Below are 13,156 nucleotides of genomic sequence, written 5' to 3'. Positions count from 1 at the left end.
CTGCCCGCTCATCTCCAATTTCCATACTCCAGGGTATCTACAGCTGCATACACGGAGTACAAATTGAGGAAAACAAATCAACCATAGACTCGCCTTCATCATCCATAAAGAAGAACATGAACAATACCCACTCGAACATCTTGAGGTTGCTCCGCACTGCCAAAGACATGACTGCAGTGCCGGGCATAAACGGCTCGCCGCACGCGGCCCTGGAGTACAACCACGGTGGTCGTGAATCGGGCATTTATGACATTCAGGAGCACCGACGCAGCCTCGTAGGGCACCCGGCAGACTGCAAGTCGGCACCGCCCTACATCCAAGAGGACAGCATGTTCACTGACTACATCAGCGAGGTGGAGAGGACTTTTGGGAACTTGCCCCTGAAGGACAACAACTTGTACCAGGACCATTACCGGCACCACCACCCGGTCTCGGCTTTGGGTATGTCCGGCCCCCCGCCTAATAGGCCGCGTAGCTTAGGCAGCGCTAGCTCATTGGAAGGGGGCATATTTGATTGCGAAAGTTTAGGGGGAGGAGTAGCACCCATCTTCACCACCCAGCCTCGCCCCTCCATGACTCACAGGAATACCAATAAGTTTGACCTGATTGCAGGTCACCCCCCCGCGGATTCCAACCAAGTTGGGTTCAAGGGAAGCAATGTGTACGGGAGGTTTTCATTCAAAGGAGGCGCATCCAGCACGGGGTTCATCGGGGGTCATGAAAGGTACTGCGGGGGAGGTGGGGGCGGGGGAGGCTCAGGGGGTGACGACGGAAACATCCGCTCTGACGTGTCGGATATCTCCACTCACACCGTCACCTACGGCAACCTGGAGGGCAACGCCAAGCGCCATAAGCAGTACAGGGACAGCCTGAAAAAGAGGCCGGCCTCTGCCAAGTGCAGACGGGAACAGGACGAGCTGGAGCTGAGCGGCTTCAGGAGGAGACCCCACCACCACACCGTCCACCACCACTTCCCTCACGGTCCCTTGGCACACCGCACCATCTCACCTCCCTTGGAGCGCAAGCGAGGAGGGGGTAACGCTTCACCTTACTTATTCCGCAAAGACAAAGAGAACTTGAGGGAATTCTATGCCGACCAATTCCGCTCAAAGGAGGGCAAGTGGGAGCAAGAGGGTGGAAGTGGAGGAAGTGGTGTGGGCGTTGGTAGCGGTGGCGGTATCTGTAAAAGCTTAGTTCCTGTGGAAGACTTTCTCAAAGGTAAATGCAAGAAGCAGGATTCCAAAGGTGGGATCGGTTCAGTGTCGGCAGGTCAGCAGGCCCACACCTGCTGGGAGAAGGGCGTTTCCGGACTGGGTGCAGGTGGCATCGCCGGAGGTGACTGGGAGTGTCGTAACTGCCACAGTGTGTGTCACCACAGCGGAGGGGCGGGGGGCTCCTGCCCTGCTAGCGGGATTGGGGCGAGCAATGTTCGCCCCAGCTCTGCTAGCTGCAAGCGCTGCGACTCGTGTAAGATTCAGCCCAGCAACCTCTACAACATCAGCGAGGATAACAACATAGTGTTTTCTGCAGGGAAGAGCAACATAGGAGCAGGCCAAACGCCGACTCAGAGCAGGAAGCTTGGGCCGGGTGGGCGGGTCTTACGGAGGCAGCATTCTTATGACACTTTCGTAGACCTGCAGAGGGAGGGGTCAGGTCGCAAGGGAGGGGTTGGTGGCGGCGTTGGCGGCCAATTTGCCCAGCCCCGAAGTGTGAGCCTTAAAGACAAAGACCGCTACATGGAGGGCCCCAGTCCTTATGCTCAGATGTTTGAGAGGTACGCAGGGGAAAGAGAGTCTCCCATGTTTGGAGGGATCGGCGGAGACAGGGCTAAAGGTGGCTCCTCCTTTAGTTTGTTTCGCGGAGGCGAAGGTGGGTTGCATCGGCGGTCCGTGGGCGAGCGAGATCTAAGAGACAGGGACAGGGCTAAGATGGGAGGTGGGAGCGGCGGTGGCGGTGGTGGTGGTGGCAGAGGCGCCGGGACTTACTCCTTGTCTAAATCTCTCTACCCAGATAAGGTGAACCAGAACCCCTTCATCCCAACCTTCGGCGATGACCAGTGTCTTTTACACGGTGCCAAACCGTACTACATGAAAAAGCCACAGACGCAGCAACAGCAGCAGCAGCTACTCAACAACACCCGAGGAGGAGGGGACTTCCGGGGCCCCATGGGGGCCACTTCTTATTTGCCTGCATCGGCCACGGCCGGGGTGATGTCCAATGTAGCCCCCAGGTTCCCCAAAGATCTGTGTCTGGGCGGGGTGGGCGGTCCCATGGGCAACCACCACGGGGTCAACAAGCTCATGCCTGGCAGTCGGGACACGTTAGGTTTGAGCCAAAGACCTTTCAATGGTGCAAGCAATGGACACGTCTATGAAAAGCTCTCCAGCATAGAGTCGGACGTCTGAGGGGAGGATAAAGTGGGGGAAGACAAACGAGGGAAAACGGAGAACAAAGAAACGGCGCAGTACGAAGAGAAGGCGACACGAGTGGGTGTCGTTCTCACGCCGCTAAACGCCACAATCTGGACGATGCATTCAAAGCCAGACAGTGGACGGCGAGTTTTAAGCAACGAGGGAGGATTGTGGTGCTGGGAAGGAGGTAGGGAAAGACAGACGGACGGAGGAGCTTGCTCTCTCGATAAGCTCATTGTTCCACAACAAATTTTTGAGTTCACAACGGTATTACAATCATGAATGAGAAATCAACACTGCTGAAGTAACAGGGTAAATTAACAATAATTGTACCAATAGTGTTAATATTATTACTGAATATTACTCAAGTGTTTCAAGATGATTGGTTTGTTTTCCGATTTTATTTATTCAAGTAGTGTTTGTACGATGTTGATTGTTTCTTAGCTTACCAACGTCACAGGAGACTTGTGGACCATTTTGAATATTTCGGGGGCTCCTGTCATTTTGGATTCTTCTTTGTAATGAATTATTTCTTCATGTTTGATTTATTCATTTATTTATTTATTTATTTATTTATTTACTTTTCACAATTTTGGAGAGTATTGTGATGTGTATGTGAGAAAAAGGCATGACTAAGTACAATGTACTTATTGGCTTCCTTTTTTTTTTTTAAATGGTCTTATTTCACCTACGGAAGCCTACATCATCATACTGATTTGCCTTCCATTTAGTTTTTTTTTTTGCTTTCTGCTCAGCAGCACCGAAAGGGTCTCTCATTTCAAGCTGGATGTGCCTTAAAGGATTATTGTTTCACCTCCAGACAATTGGTTCCTTAATTTCAGGGCTAAAAACTTTCATCACAGGAGTCACATGTTAAAGAAAGTTGTGACAATGGCAAACTTTCAGGCAGTTGAGCTTCAACGAAGGTGTCAAATGTTATTTCTAAAGACAAGTAGAGAAGTGTTGCGGTTCAGAGGAGTTTTACACAGACCCTACAAAACGGTAAAATAGTAGTTAGAATTTATGAGCCACTGTGCCAGAATGAGAAATAAACATTCCTTTTTGCTGCAAAAAAAAATAAATCTTTTTTTGACATTATCCTCACCAAATTAATTTAGCATAAGTGATCACCTACTTGTTGCTTCTGTGTTTACTCACCAGGGCAATTGTGGTGTTAGGACCAGATATGCTCTGCGTAAGACGCTCTGCATGCTACTTTTGTTTTATTTTATTTATATTTAAGGTATTAACAATGCCTACTTTAGTACATAGTCACCAATTACCAAAATGAGTGCAACACTCTTTCTGGAACAACATTTGCACTTCCACAAAATATTATGTTTAAAACATCATGAATAAAATAAATAAACATTGAAATTCAAATTTGTTCCCCAAAAGGATTCGAATCTGCTACTTTACGGTATAGGTTGGCATTTTGGTAAACTATGTTTTTAGGGAGTTGCAGGAAAAGAACAAGCCACAAAATATGAAGCTAATTTAGATTTAAAACAATCAGTCCGATAAATGGCAAATGACATATTTTGTCGATGTTATTAGTTATATTTCTGCAAATCCCCCCCCCCCCCCCTAAAAATGTGACCAGGTTCCACAGCTAATTCAAATTCCAACACAGTGGAACTTCCAATATCAAACAATCTACTCTGTGATGCTAGTCCCCAACCATGACCACTCCCATAATGGCGCAGCCCTCCCTCTCCCAGATCCATCAGCATGTTATCAAGTTGTCCTTATTTTATGCCAATTGAAATGTTACTAGTAATATTGTTAAATATCCAAAAATGCATTTGGACAAAATTATACCCAATACCGATGGAGAAATTTTTCTTCCGTGGCAAATTCAAATATGGAGCACACAATAGAGTGAATGCTTTCTTGTCCCCCCCATTTCGAAATTAAAAGCAACTTCAGTAAACTTGGTTGACAAGTCAGTATGTATGATAATAAGTGTTTGCATGCATACACTATTCTTTCTTTCTGCTTTTACAATTTTAACTTTTAGGCCAGCAACTGGGTGTTTTTTGAAAACTTACTTTTTAGAAATATCATTGGTACACGATCAGTGTTAGTGTACGTGTTTTTGTGTGTGTGTGATTGTCTTAACAAGAGAAAACACCAATCTAACACACCAAAATCAAAAATGAATACTCCCAAGTTAACAAGACATTCTACAAAATTGATAAATGGTTGTGTTGGCTAAATGTTCTTGAACACGGTGGAGGTTTTGCTGTCAGTCACTGATAAAGCCTTTTTCATACTTTTCCTCTTTTTCTCTTTTTTTTTAAAAAAACAAAATATCTCCGTACATAATTTCTGTTGTCGTACGTGCCTGAATTTGTAAGCTTGATTACCTCTGTGTGTGCGAGACACAGCGTGAGTGAGGAATACACACTTCTTTTATATGTACTATACAACTCCATGTAAATAGAGGCACTCATGGATTTTTGATATATTAAACAAATGTACAAAATGGCAGAGAAAAAGGTCTATTTGCGATCAATCTTTGATTCGTAGGTGCCCCTCGCAAAATTGTTTTGTAACTACTTCAGGACGTGTTAATGTGCAGTTCTTTATAATGACGGAAAATGCACGTTTGATCGTTTTATTTTGACCTGAAGGAGAAGATCTGCACCAACTAGTCCATGGGAAGCACAATGTCGTTCCGCTTTTGTTCCTTCTGTTTGGGTCTCAGACGATCAAACGCCATCCCGGAGCTGTACAGATTGTGAAAAATTGTACATACAACTCCAAATCTTGTTCACCCTCACTTTTTTGTATGCAAATTAATTACTTGTGTGAAGAAAGCATTTCAGATTTGATGGAATATTTAGTAATATTTGAACAATGAGATTAAAACACACAGTCAATGTGCAAATAAGTGCTGAGAAATATTATTCTTCTGTCTCTTTGGAATAAAAGTGTTGAGTATTAATAATAAAAAAAGTGAAATCTCACACATGCTTGTCAGTTCATTTCTACGAAGGGCAAAACACAGTTGGTGAATCTTTTGTTTCGTTGATTTAAATGGACTCTATTTTCGTAGACAGTGCAGGTGTGCTCAAGCATAAAAACTGGCTTATCTTGGTTTCTGTTCAGGTGTGAGCCTTTTTTGGCGTATTTGGGAATTTAGCAGACCGCCCAGAGAGAGTGTTTTATTTCAAACACCCCCGGCTCGTCTGACAATGTAGTGGCGGAAAGTTGATGACATTTTTAGACCAAATAAGAACAGGTCTAAGTTGTGGCGCTGGTGCTGTATCGCTACTTTGGTGAGTTTGAGCAAAGTGCAGCCAGACACATTTGGAGCTCCAGCTCCTTAGAAATATAAGAGGTTTAGTTATGTTGCTATTGGCTTGTGGGACATTGCTTATTTTCCAAAACCAAAACACTGTTATCTATTTCCCTTCTTTTTTTTTTTGCTGTATTTAAATGTACCTCACCGTTTAGTATGTTGTTATGGAGTGAGCTGGGAATGTTTCAGGTGATCAGGAACAGGAACGTGTCCTCTGTTTGCACCTCATATAGGTTTCTGAATTTTTACATGCTGTTGTAAAAATACATAAGCATAATGAGGGAACTGATGCTAACATCAAAGCGCTCCAAAAACACCCCCTTGTTCCTCAGCTGTGCTTTCTTGTAAAAGGGGATATATAGAAAGGTTTTAGCAATGGCTCCCTTATGTGGGCAGATCTTTACATCTACTGGCGCACAACACGCTGACTAAACTAATCCCTTATCAGTTTGCATCTTTTTTTTTTTTAGAAACAATCCCTCCATCAGCATCTTATTCCGCTCACTTGTTCTCCTCTCCCGACATCATCAGGGCGACGAGCTCGGCGTGCATTGCAACACATGTAACTACTTCTTGACAATTAACTGTTACCTAGCAACTGGCTCTTTTTCCAGAGATGGCAGTGGAAGAGTGGTAGAGAGAAAGAGAGATTTAAACAGTATTCCCACAGCATCTTAACCGGATCGGATGCAACAATGCGTCGACAATAGCGAAAACCAAAATGGAAAGCAGCGCCTGATCTGAACGCCCACATGTGTCAGTTGTGCACAGGAGAGGAGGAAGAGGAGAGGGTGCTATGTGATGCTGCACATGTATCATGTGTGGGGTTAATACATGAGGAGGTGTAGAGTAGAAAGGGTAGATTTGAAAACAAATAAAGCAGAATAGGGGCCTCAAGTGGGAATGTGGAGGTCGAGGGGAAAAGGTTGCTGTGACAAGTTTTATATATTGCATGTTCCATAATATTCACAATATTAACAGAAAATAGACACCTGCTGAATATAGGTCATGAGTAGCAATGTTTCCAGTGTTTATTGAGACAAGGCATATATTTTCCGACAGAAAAAAAATCTCATAGTACACAACTATTCACAAAAAGTGGTTAAATGGCTATTAGGTATTTACTGCATGTACCTTCTGTCATTTCAAACTTAGAGCATTTGATTAGTTAGTTAGTTAGTTAGTTAGTTAGTTAGTTAGTTAGTTAGTTAGTTAGTTAGTTAGTTAGTTAGTTAGTTAGTTAGTTAGTTAGTTAGTTAGTTAGTTAGTTAGTTAGTTAGTTAGTTAGTTAGTTAGTTAGTTAGTTAGTTAGAGCTGAGCCCAATTCTTGTCACGATATTATCAAGCATGATCTTATCAACCATCTTAGTCAGAAGCAGTTTAAAGAACGCTCATAAAGTGTAATCTGTCCTGGTTTCAAAACTTGGTTGCCACTGCATGTCTTCTGGCCAAGTGATGGCTGCCACCTTGTGGCAGAATCTGGCATTGCAAAGGCTGCGGACTAATTTGTTGATTCGTGTCTAAATTATGGTTTTTGATTCAGTAGAATGCTAGAGGAGTTCCTGCGATTTTTTTTTAATCTAAAACATTACATATTGGCTAAATTAAATGGTTGAGAATGACTTATTAAATTTGTGTTTCTTTTAACATAAGTGATAAAAAAAATGATATTGGCGCCTAAAGAAGGCATCACAAAGTTTGTTTGTTTGTTTGTTTGTTTGTTTGTTTGTTTGTTTGTTTTGTTTGTTTGTTTGTTTGTTTGGCATAATTTTTAATTTAAAATGTAGCATTTAACAACACTCAAACTTTGTTGTTTAACTTTGTTATGGACATGAGGTCACCTCCATGATGTTTGACACCTTCACCTGCCTTCTCCTCACCAGCCCTCTGGCCCTCTTTGGGCTGACCCTCGTCCATGCACTGGTTTTGTAGCGGGTCATGCTCTTCTCCTCACCTGTCAGGCTCTGACGTACCAAAGACAGGTCATCCCCGAGCCTCTCCTCGTGGTAGCCATGGCGACGGAAGAACCGTTCCATGGTTGCTAGGAGATGGAAGAGCTCTGTGATACTCTGATGCAGCATGGAGACTTCTTTGAACAGGTCGTTGATGCTTTCCGATAGAGGACGCATCCTGCAGGATGAAGGGCCAAGAATCACTTTGTACTTTGTTTCTAATTACTGTTATTGTTACACTCGAAAATGTTGAGAAGTCACCGATGGTGCCGTAAAATAGCTTGACGTTTATCCAGGCAGCGTGGATTCAGTTCCCGCAGCTGACGTCAGCTACAGATCGGGTTGTTTTGGTAACGTTCTACCTCCTTCGCTGGAGTCCATATAGTTTGTTCTCGTTATTTCAGTGGGCCTCTGTTACCATAGCAACCAGCATCTGCACCATCAACAGCAAGTGAGAATTCATGACCAGCAGACAGTGCACTTAATGAGATGATAGAAAAAAAACGCAGAACAGATTTTCTAAGAATTAAATCAACCTAATGAGTATGAATTGGACTCTATCCCCGATGACTTTGAGGGAAAAAAATACAGAAAGCCAGGACTGGTCGCCAGTCAGTCACAGATCACATGGTGACAGTCATTCACATTCACCGTGAAACTGCGTGGCTCTGCGGCCTGCATGGAGGGGGAAAAAAAGAAACCCCGAGTGACTGTTTATGATGATAATCGGTTCATATCTAGAATGTCCATTTCATATCTCAATACTGTACAAAGTATCATTATCCCCTCTTGTTTTACAGCATCTTTGCTCCCATTCAATTTGTTCAAGTGGATGACTCACCTGGCAAGATACTGGAGCATGGCATCTATTCGAGTGGGTCAATTTGAGGAAATATGGTAATTTCTTGAGGTCCAATCGTTCCAAATTGAGGTTTTTAATTTGCAGTCATTTGCCGTTATATTAGGAACAGAGACATTATCGGATGTGATCTAATGCTGGAGCGTGTATTATCATTCACAGAGATGATAATGCTCGGTTTTGATTGAGGGAGGGGTAAATAGTTTTTCATTTGGTTTGTCATACTGAAAACTGTTTCTAATATTTTGCCCATTTCACGGAGCTGAATTCGGCAACCCTAAAAAATAAATCAGTGCACATCTGCATAGAAGGTAATGCATGCATCCTCATAACTGAGGGTGTTAATCACACTGGATCAAAGTAAGCCGCTGGCTGGCTTATTGTTTGGGTATTATAACAGATTTGTAGACATGAAGGTGGAGAGAAAATAGAGCCCAAACAGGAGGTGCAGCATCTGGCAAAAGCATGTTACGTCACCATGTGCCTTCTTGAAGTGTTTGCCTTGTAGATGAATAAATATATTTTTAAAAAGCTGCATCTGCACTGCAAGTTGCACATTTGTTGGCAACATATTCACAATTTTGAAGGAATTATCACTCCTCTACTCAATAACTTACTGCACCTCCTTGTATGGAAGAGGAGAACCACTAAAGACGATCTGCACCATCAAAAAAATTCAGAAAAATCCTACAACATAGACAAAAGCAAGGATTGTGTCAGGCTGACATTGAATTATATTTTATTGCCATAATTGGATTAAAACGACTTAACCTGGACTATGTCATTTTCACCAAATACAGATACAGTGCTCACTAAGCCTCTATTTCTCCTCCAACATCTTGCTGTACCTTTCATTATTTGCTCTTTCTTTCTGTCTTTTTTAAAATTTATATCTATTCACTACACGCACAAGCTAATTTTCCGCAATGAGCGCAACTGCCATAGTGATATAGTTATCGTAATTACAACTCAGCTACAAATTAGCTGGCCCATTGCCTCCCGTTTTTTAAAAGCAAATTAAACACATTTTTATGCCTTTCTGTTCCCAAAAATAATCATACAATTATGACCTCTTCAGAGGGATCCATCCTCTCCTCCCTAGCTGTCCTTCAGAACAGAATACTAAACAGAGCGTGGAGGGTCCATCATTTCTCGTCAGTGCTACCGGGGGACCACATAGGGACCACTCAGAGGGCCGCCAGATGTCCATGTGTGGTTCTCTTGTTGTAATGCAGTGCTCCACCATAGAGGGCGACAAAACTTACTCCTATGTGCAGCTGTAGGAACGAACTCTAAATATATATTGAGCATGTCATCCTTTATAGGCCACTCAATGAATAGTATATAATTGATTAAGAGCTAAATAAATAATCCTGAGTTGATTTTAGTTCAAATAAAAAAAGTGCATTTTGAATACTACATTGAAACTATATTTATAGTAAAGGAGTGCATATTCAAGATCAATCAGGTTGATTGCAGTTGATTATATAAGTATCTGTCCTGGTCAAGAGATGACATCATTGATAAAGGAAGAATGAACGTACGCCACAAAATCAGCTTTGTTTATGCTAATATGACAAGAATAAAGCAAGAAAAATAAGATTTAGCCAGATATCAACTTGTGACGTTTCTGTTCGACCCTTTTCGACAAGTTCATATTTTCGGTATTACACAGTTGACATGCAGTATAAGATTGCATGACTAATTCGCATCTAACTGACATCCAGATGTTATTCCAGTGTTTGATGTGTGTGTTTGTGTGTTTCATGGCGTGCAGGCTGAGCTGAGATCACAGTTGGCCACTGAGAAATTTGGTGGAAAGAGTCAAGTGGAAGATCAGCCTCTAAAGAGGAGCAAAGTGTCATTGGAGGAAAGAAAGAAAAATGAAGGAACAAACTTCCACGCCTCAAAGAAAAAAAATAACTGCGGTGACGGAATCTTGCCTTGGTTCACAGCTGGTCTGCATTAGTGACAGGGCATTTGTCACCCTGTGTGTGGAATTCCTCACACACACACACGTAATGAGCTTCAGAGCTGGGCGGTAACAAGCTGCATTTTCTCCATTACATGTACTTAAATACTTTTCGAATGCGTATTTGATACAGATTGTAGCAAAGAACATGACGGAGACGCCCATGATTTGCTACATAGAGTTGACAAACTCAAATGCACAATTGGGGGTGGAAGTCAATCTCTTTTTCCTGTCCCCTGTGACTTCCCATTGAGCGACTAATATTTTGAGGAAGTGCATGCCCCAGAAACAGGAAGTCCCAGTAGTTAGTTAAGTAACATAAGATAACTGAGAGCCACCAGCGAAGTGTGAATATCTTTTATAAACATGGCATCACGACTTCTTTTTCCTATGCTGATTTGGATTCTCAAAATGCGCTTTACTTTATGCGATGGGGTTGAATTCCTGAGTAAGCCGACCACCAATAGACATCCTCAATAATATTATACATGCCTGATATAGTTTGCTTTGTTCCCACAGGATTGTTTTTTCCCGACACCGTCTTTGTGGCAATCACGGGTGAAGATCTCAATGTTCATTATCAGCTGAACATCCTGGTCAACCAAAGCAGAGACTTTTTGACGTGCTTTGACCCCTACAACCAGGTGATTCATAAAGAACAAGTTGTTAAAACTCGAGGCCATGCTGTGTTCATCCGCGCCGTGCTGCATCTGAAAATGCTCATGACATCAGGAGAATATCATTGCCAGTATAAGGTGGCCAAAGCGTACTTTTTTCTTCGATTGAGAGGTGAGTACAGAAGCGGGAATGTGCAAACAAAGTGGCCAGTACCAATCTGGCTCATTCAATCTAGTCATAGCGAAGATCTCTTCAAATAAATCAAAACAGAATTGATCCACTTAATCTAATAGCAACTGCTAAAGAATTTGTGACCTGTTTTATTTTCACTTTTATGTTAACAGTATAATTAATAATAGATTAGTTTACCGACCTACACAATTTTGTGGCATTTTTTTTTCTAAGTGATACTGACAAGCAAGCTTTGATTATTTGGAGTTTTTGTCGTCTTTTATCCTTCTGTCTCCTTTTCATGGCTCCACTGATCGTAAATCATTGAACGCTTTTAACTGAACAAATGGGGTGGCACTTGCCCCCAAACTACTTAACATCTACAAGGTCAAACACAACAAAACACACAACAGAAGTCTTTTTTTTTGGGGGGGGGGGGGGATGTTCTGCTGTGAATCAGAGTTGTGGCAACAATAAGTATTTCTGGCCAGTTTCGAACATCCCCGTGACTTTTTTTGTTACTTTAACTGACGAAAATAACTTGTTGTCGTAATTTCTGACTTGCCTTAGAGAGATTATGAATGTAACACTTACATCTGCTCTAGAGAAAAGTCACGAAAGTTGTATTCTTCCAGATCACGGCTACACGGATCTCGCTATGGCGGACTACACAAACTTCATAGTGTTGGCCTCCATCAGCGGTGTGTTGCTGGTTTTTAGTGTGTTCAGCTCTGTGTATGTCTTCAGAGGATCTTGGGTAAGATGGGCATCACATGCCATCAGCATGTTGCGATATCAGAGCTGAGCAATGTTTAGCTTACATTTTTATCGACAAAATCAAATAATAGTGTCTGATTCAAGGCCATCACCTGAACGCAATAATAGTCAACATGCCACTATTTAAAACATTTGTAATTATTTATTTATTTGGTCACCAAGGGCATGTGGGGGTTTTTCTGACAAATTTTAGAAAAAACAAATTCCTGAATGTGGCAATCCAAGCAACAATCGAAAGCAGAACAATGAGCAAACGCAAGCAGAAGAGCCCAAGGATGACAGCATGGGTGCAGAAGCTTCTTCCACAACTTTCTATGCCGTAAGTATGGCCATGGGCGTTTGCACATTCATGTCATTATTGTGGTCACTTTTCTCTTTTCAACTTATAAATAAAATGTTGTAGAGTCTTGAGCCGCGACCTCGTTCCATTTATGATGTGCTTGACCGCTCAGCTGTCAACACACAGTCACAGCAGAGGAAGCCTCCTCCCAACCCAAAAACCAGCCAGAAAGCGGTCAGTGTGGATTCTTACTGATTTGTCACATATTCACAAATGTATGACAAGATCAATTCTGTCCTCAGGGGGAACAAAGCGCACAAGAGCAAGAGGAAGGAGTATTTGAGTGTGTCTACGAGAATTTCTGAATCCTAAACAATCCTGAGTCAACCCTGGCTGACATTGGAACCCATAAAGAAATAAATTATATACTGTATATACTGCAAAGACACATAATGTATATATATTTTTAAATGACGATTAAAAGTATCTAAATCATCATGTAAAAATACACTGATATGCCAGAGCCTTTATATGAAGGCAAAATTGCAATATAAATCTGTGCCTAAGCAATGTCTATCATTATAATCTGGTGTTAAAAATCCATAAATGTTTTCCACGAACTCTAGAGAGCTAGAAAGCACTTAAACATATCCAGCAACATTATTCAGCATTTTTTCTGTAAATTAATAGTTTCTGTCTATTAACTTAACTAATTAAGCTCGCCATGTTGGGGATCTAAGTGTAGTTTCGTTTGAATGTCTGTCTGAATAAACAGATTTAATAACCAACAACAAATACAGTAAATTATT

The 13,156-nt window shown here is 42.2% G+C and overlaps 3 protein-coding genes across 7 annotated transcripts in view; 2 read left to right on the top strand and 1 right to left on the bottom strand.

The window, feature by feature from the left end:
* Positions 1-5,377, top strand: part of grin2bb (glutamate receptor, ionotropic, N-methyl D-aspartate 2B, genome duplicate b) — a 53,591-nt gene extending 48,214 nt beyond the window's left edge. For all 5 annotated transcript variants that reach the window (XM_088373163.1, XM_088373161.1, XM_088373164.1 and 2 more), the window contains one exon: positions 33-5,377. In XM_088373163.1, the coding sequence (XP_088229289.1) occupies positions 33-2,405 (2,373 nt within the window). In that variant the 3' untranslated portion in view covers positions 2,406-5,377. The remainder of the gene's footprint in view (positions 1-32) is intronic.
* Positions 5,378-7,541: 2,164 nt separating this feature from the next.
* Positions 7,542-8,133, bottom strand: LOC148399434 (uncharacterized). Its single transcript, XM_088372668.1, is given in 2 exon segments — positions 7,542-7,848; positions 8,033-8,133. Coding segments are annotated over 2 exon segments (408 nt in total).
* Positions 8,134-10,785: 2,652 nt separating this feature from the next.
* LOC148399433 (uncharacterized) lies at positions 10,786-13,142 on the top strand. Its single transcript, XM_088373165.1, has 6 exons — positions 10,786-10,949; positions 11,021-11,290; positions 11,926-12,047; positions 12,261-12,386; positions 12,471-12,581; positions 12,650-13,142. Exons 1-6 carry the CDS (start codon positions 10,868-10,870, stop codon positions 12,710-12,712), a joined length of 774 nt encoding a protein of 257 aa, XP_088229291.1. The 5' UTR covers positions 10,786-10,867; the 3' UTR covers positions 12,713-13,142.
* The last annotated feature ends 14 nt before the right edge of the window (positions 13,143-13,156 follow it).

The sequence above is a fragment of the Syngnathus floridae genome, chromosome 4 (genome assembly GCF_059516105.1).
Source record: "Syngnathus floridae isolate MCC-2025c chromosome 4, RoL_Sflo_1.0, whole genome shotgun sequence".
Lineage (NCBI taxonomy): Eukaryota > Metazoa > Chordata > Actinopteri > Syngnathiformes > Syngnathidae > Syngnathus > Syngnathus floridae.
Note: the sequence above shows the minus strand (reverse complement) of the source record. Positions and strands in the feature narration are given on the sequence as shown.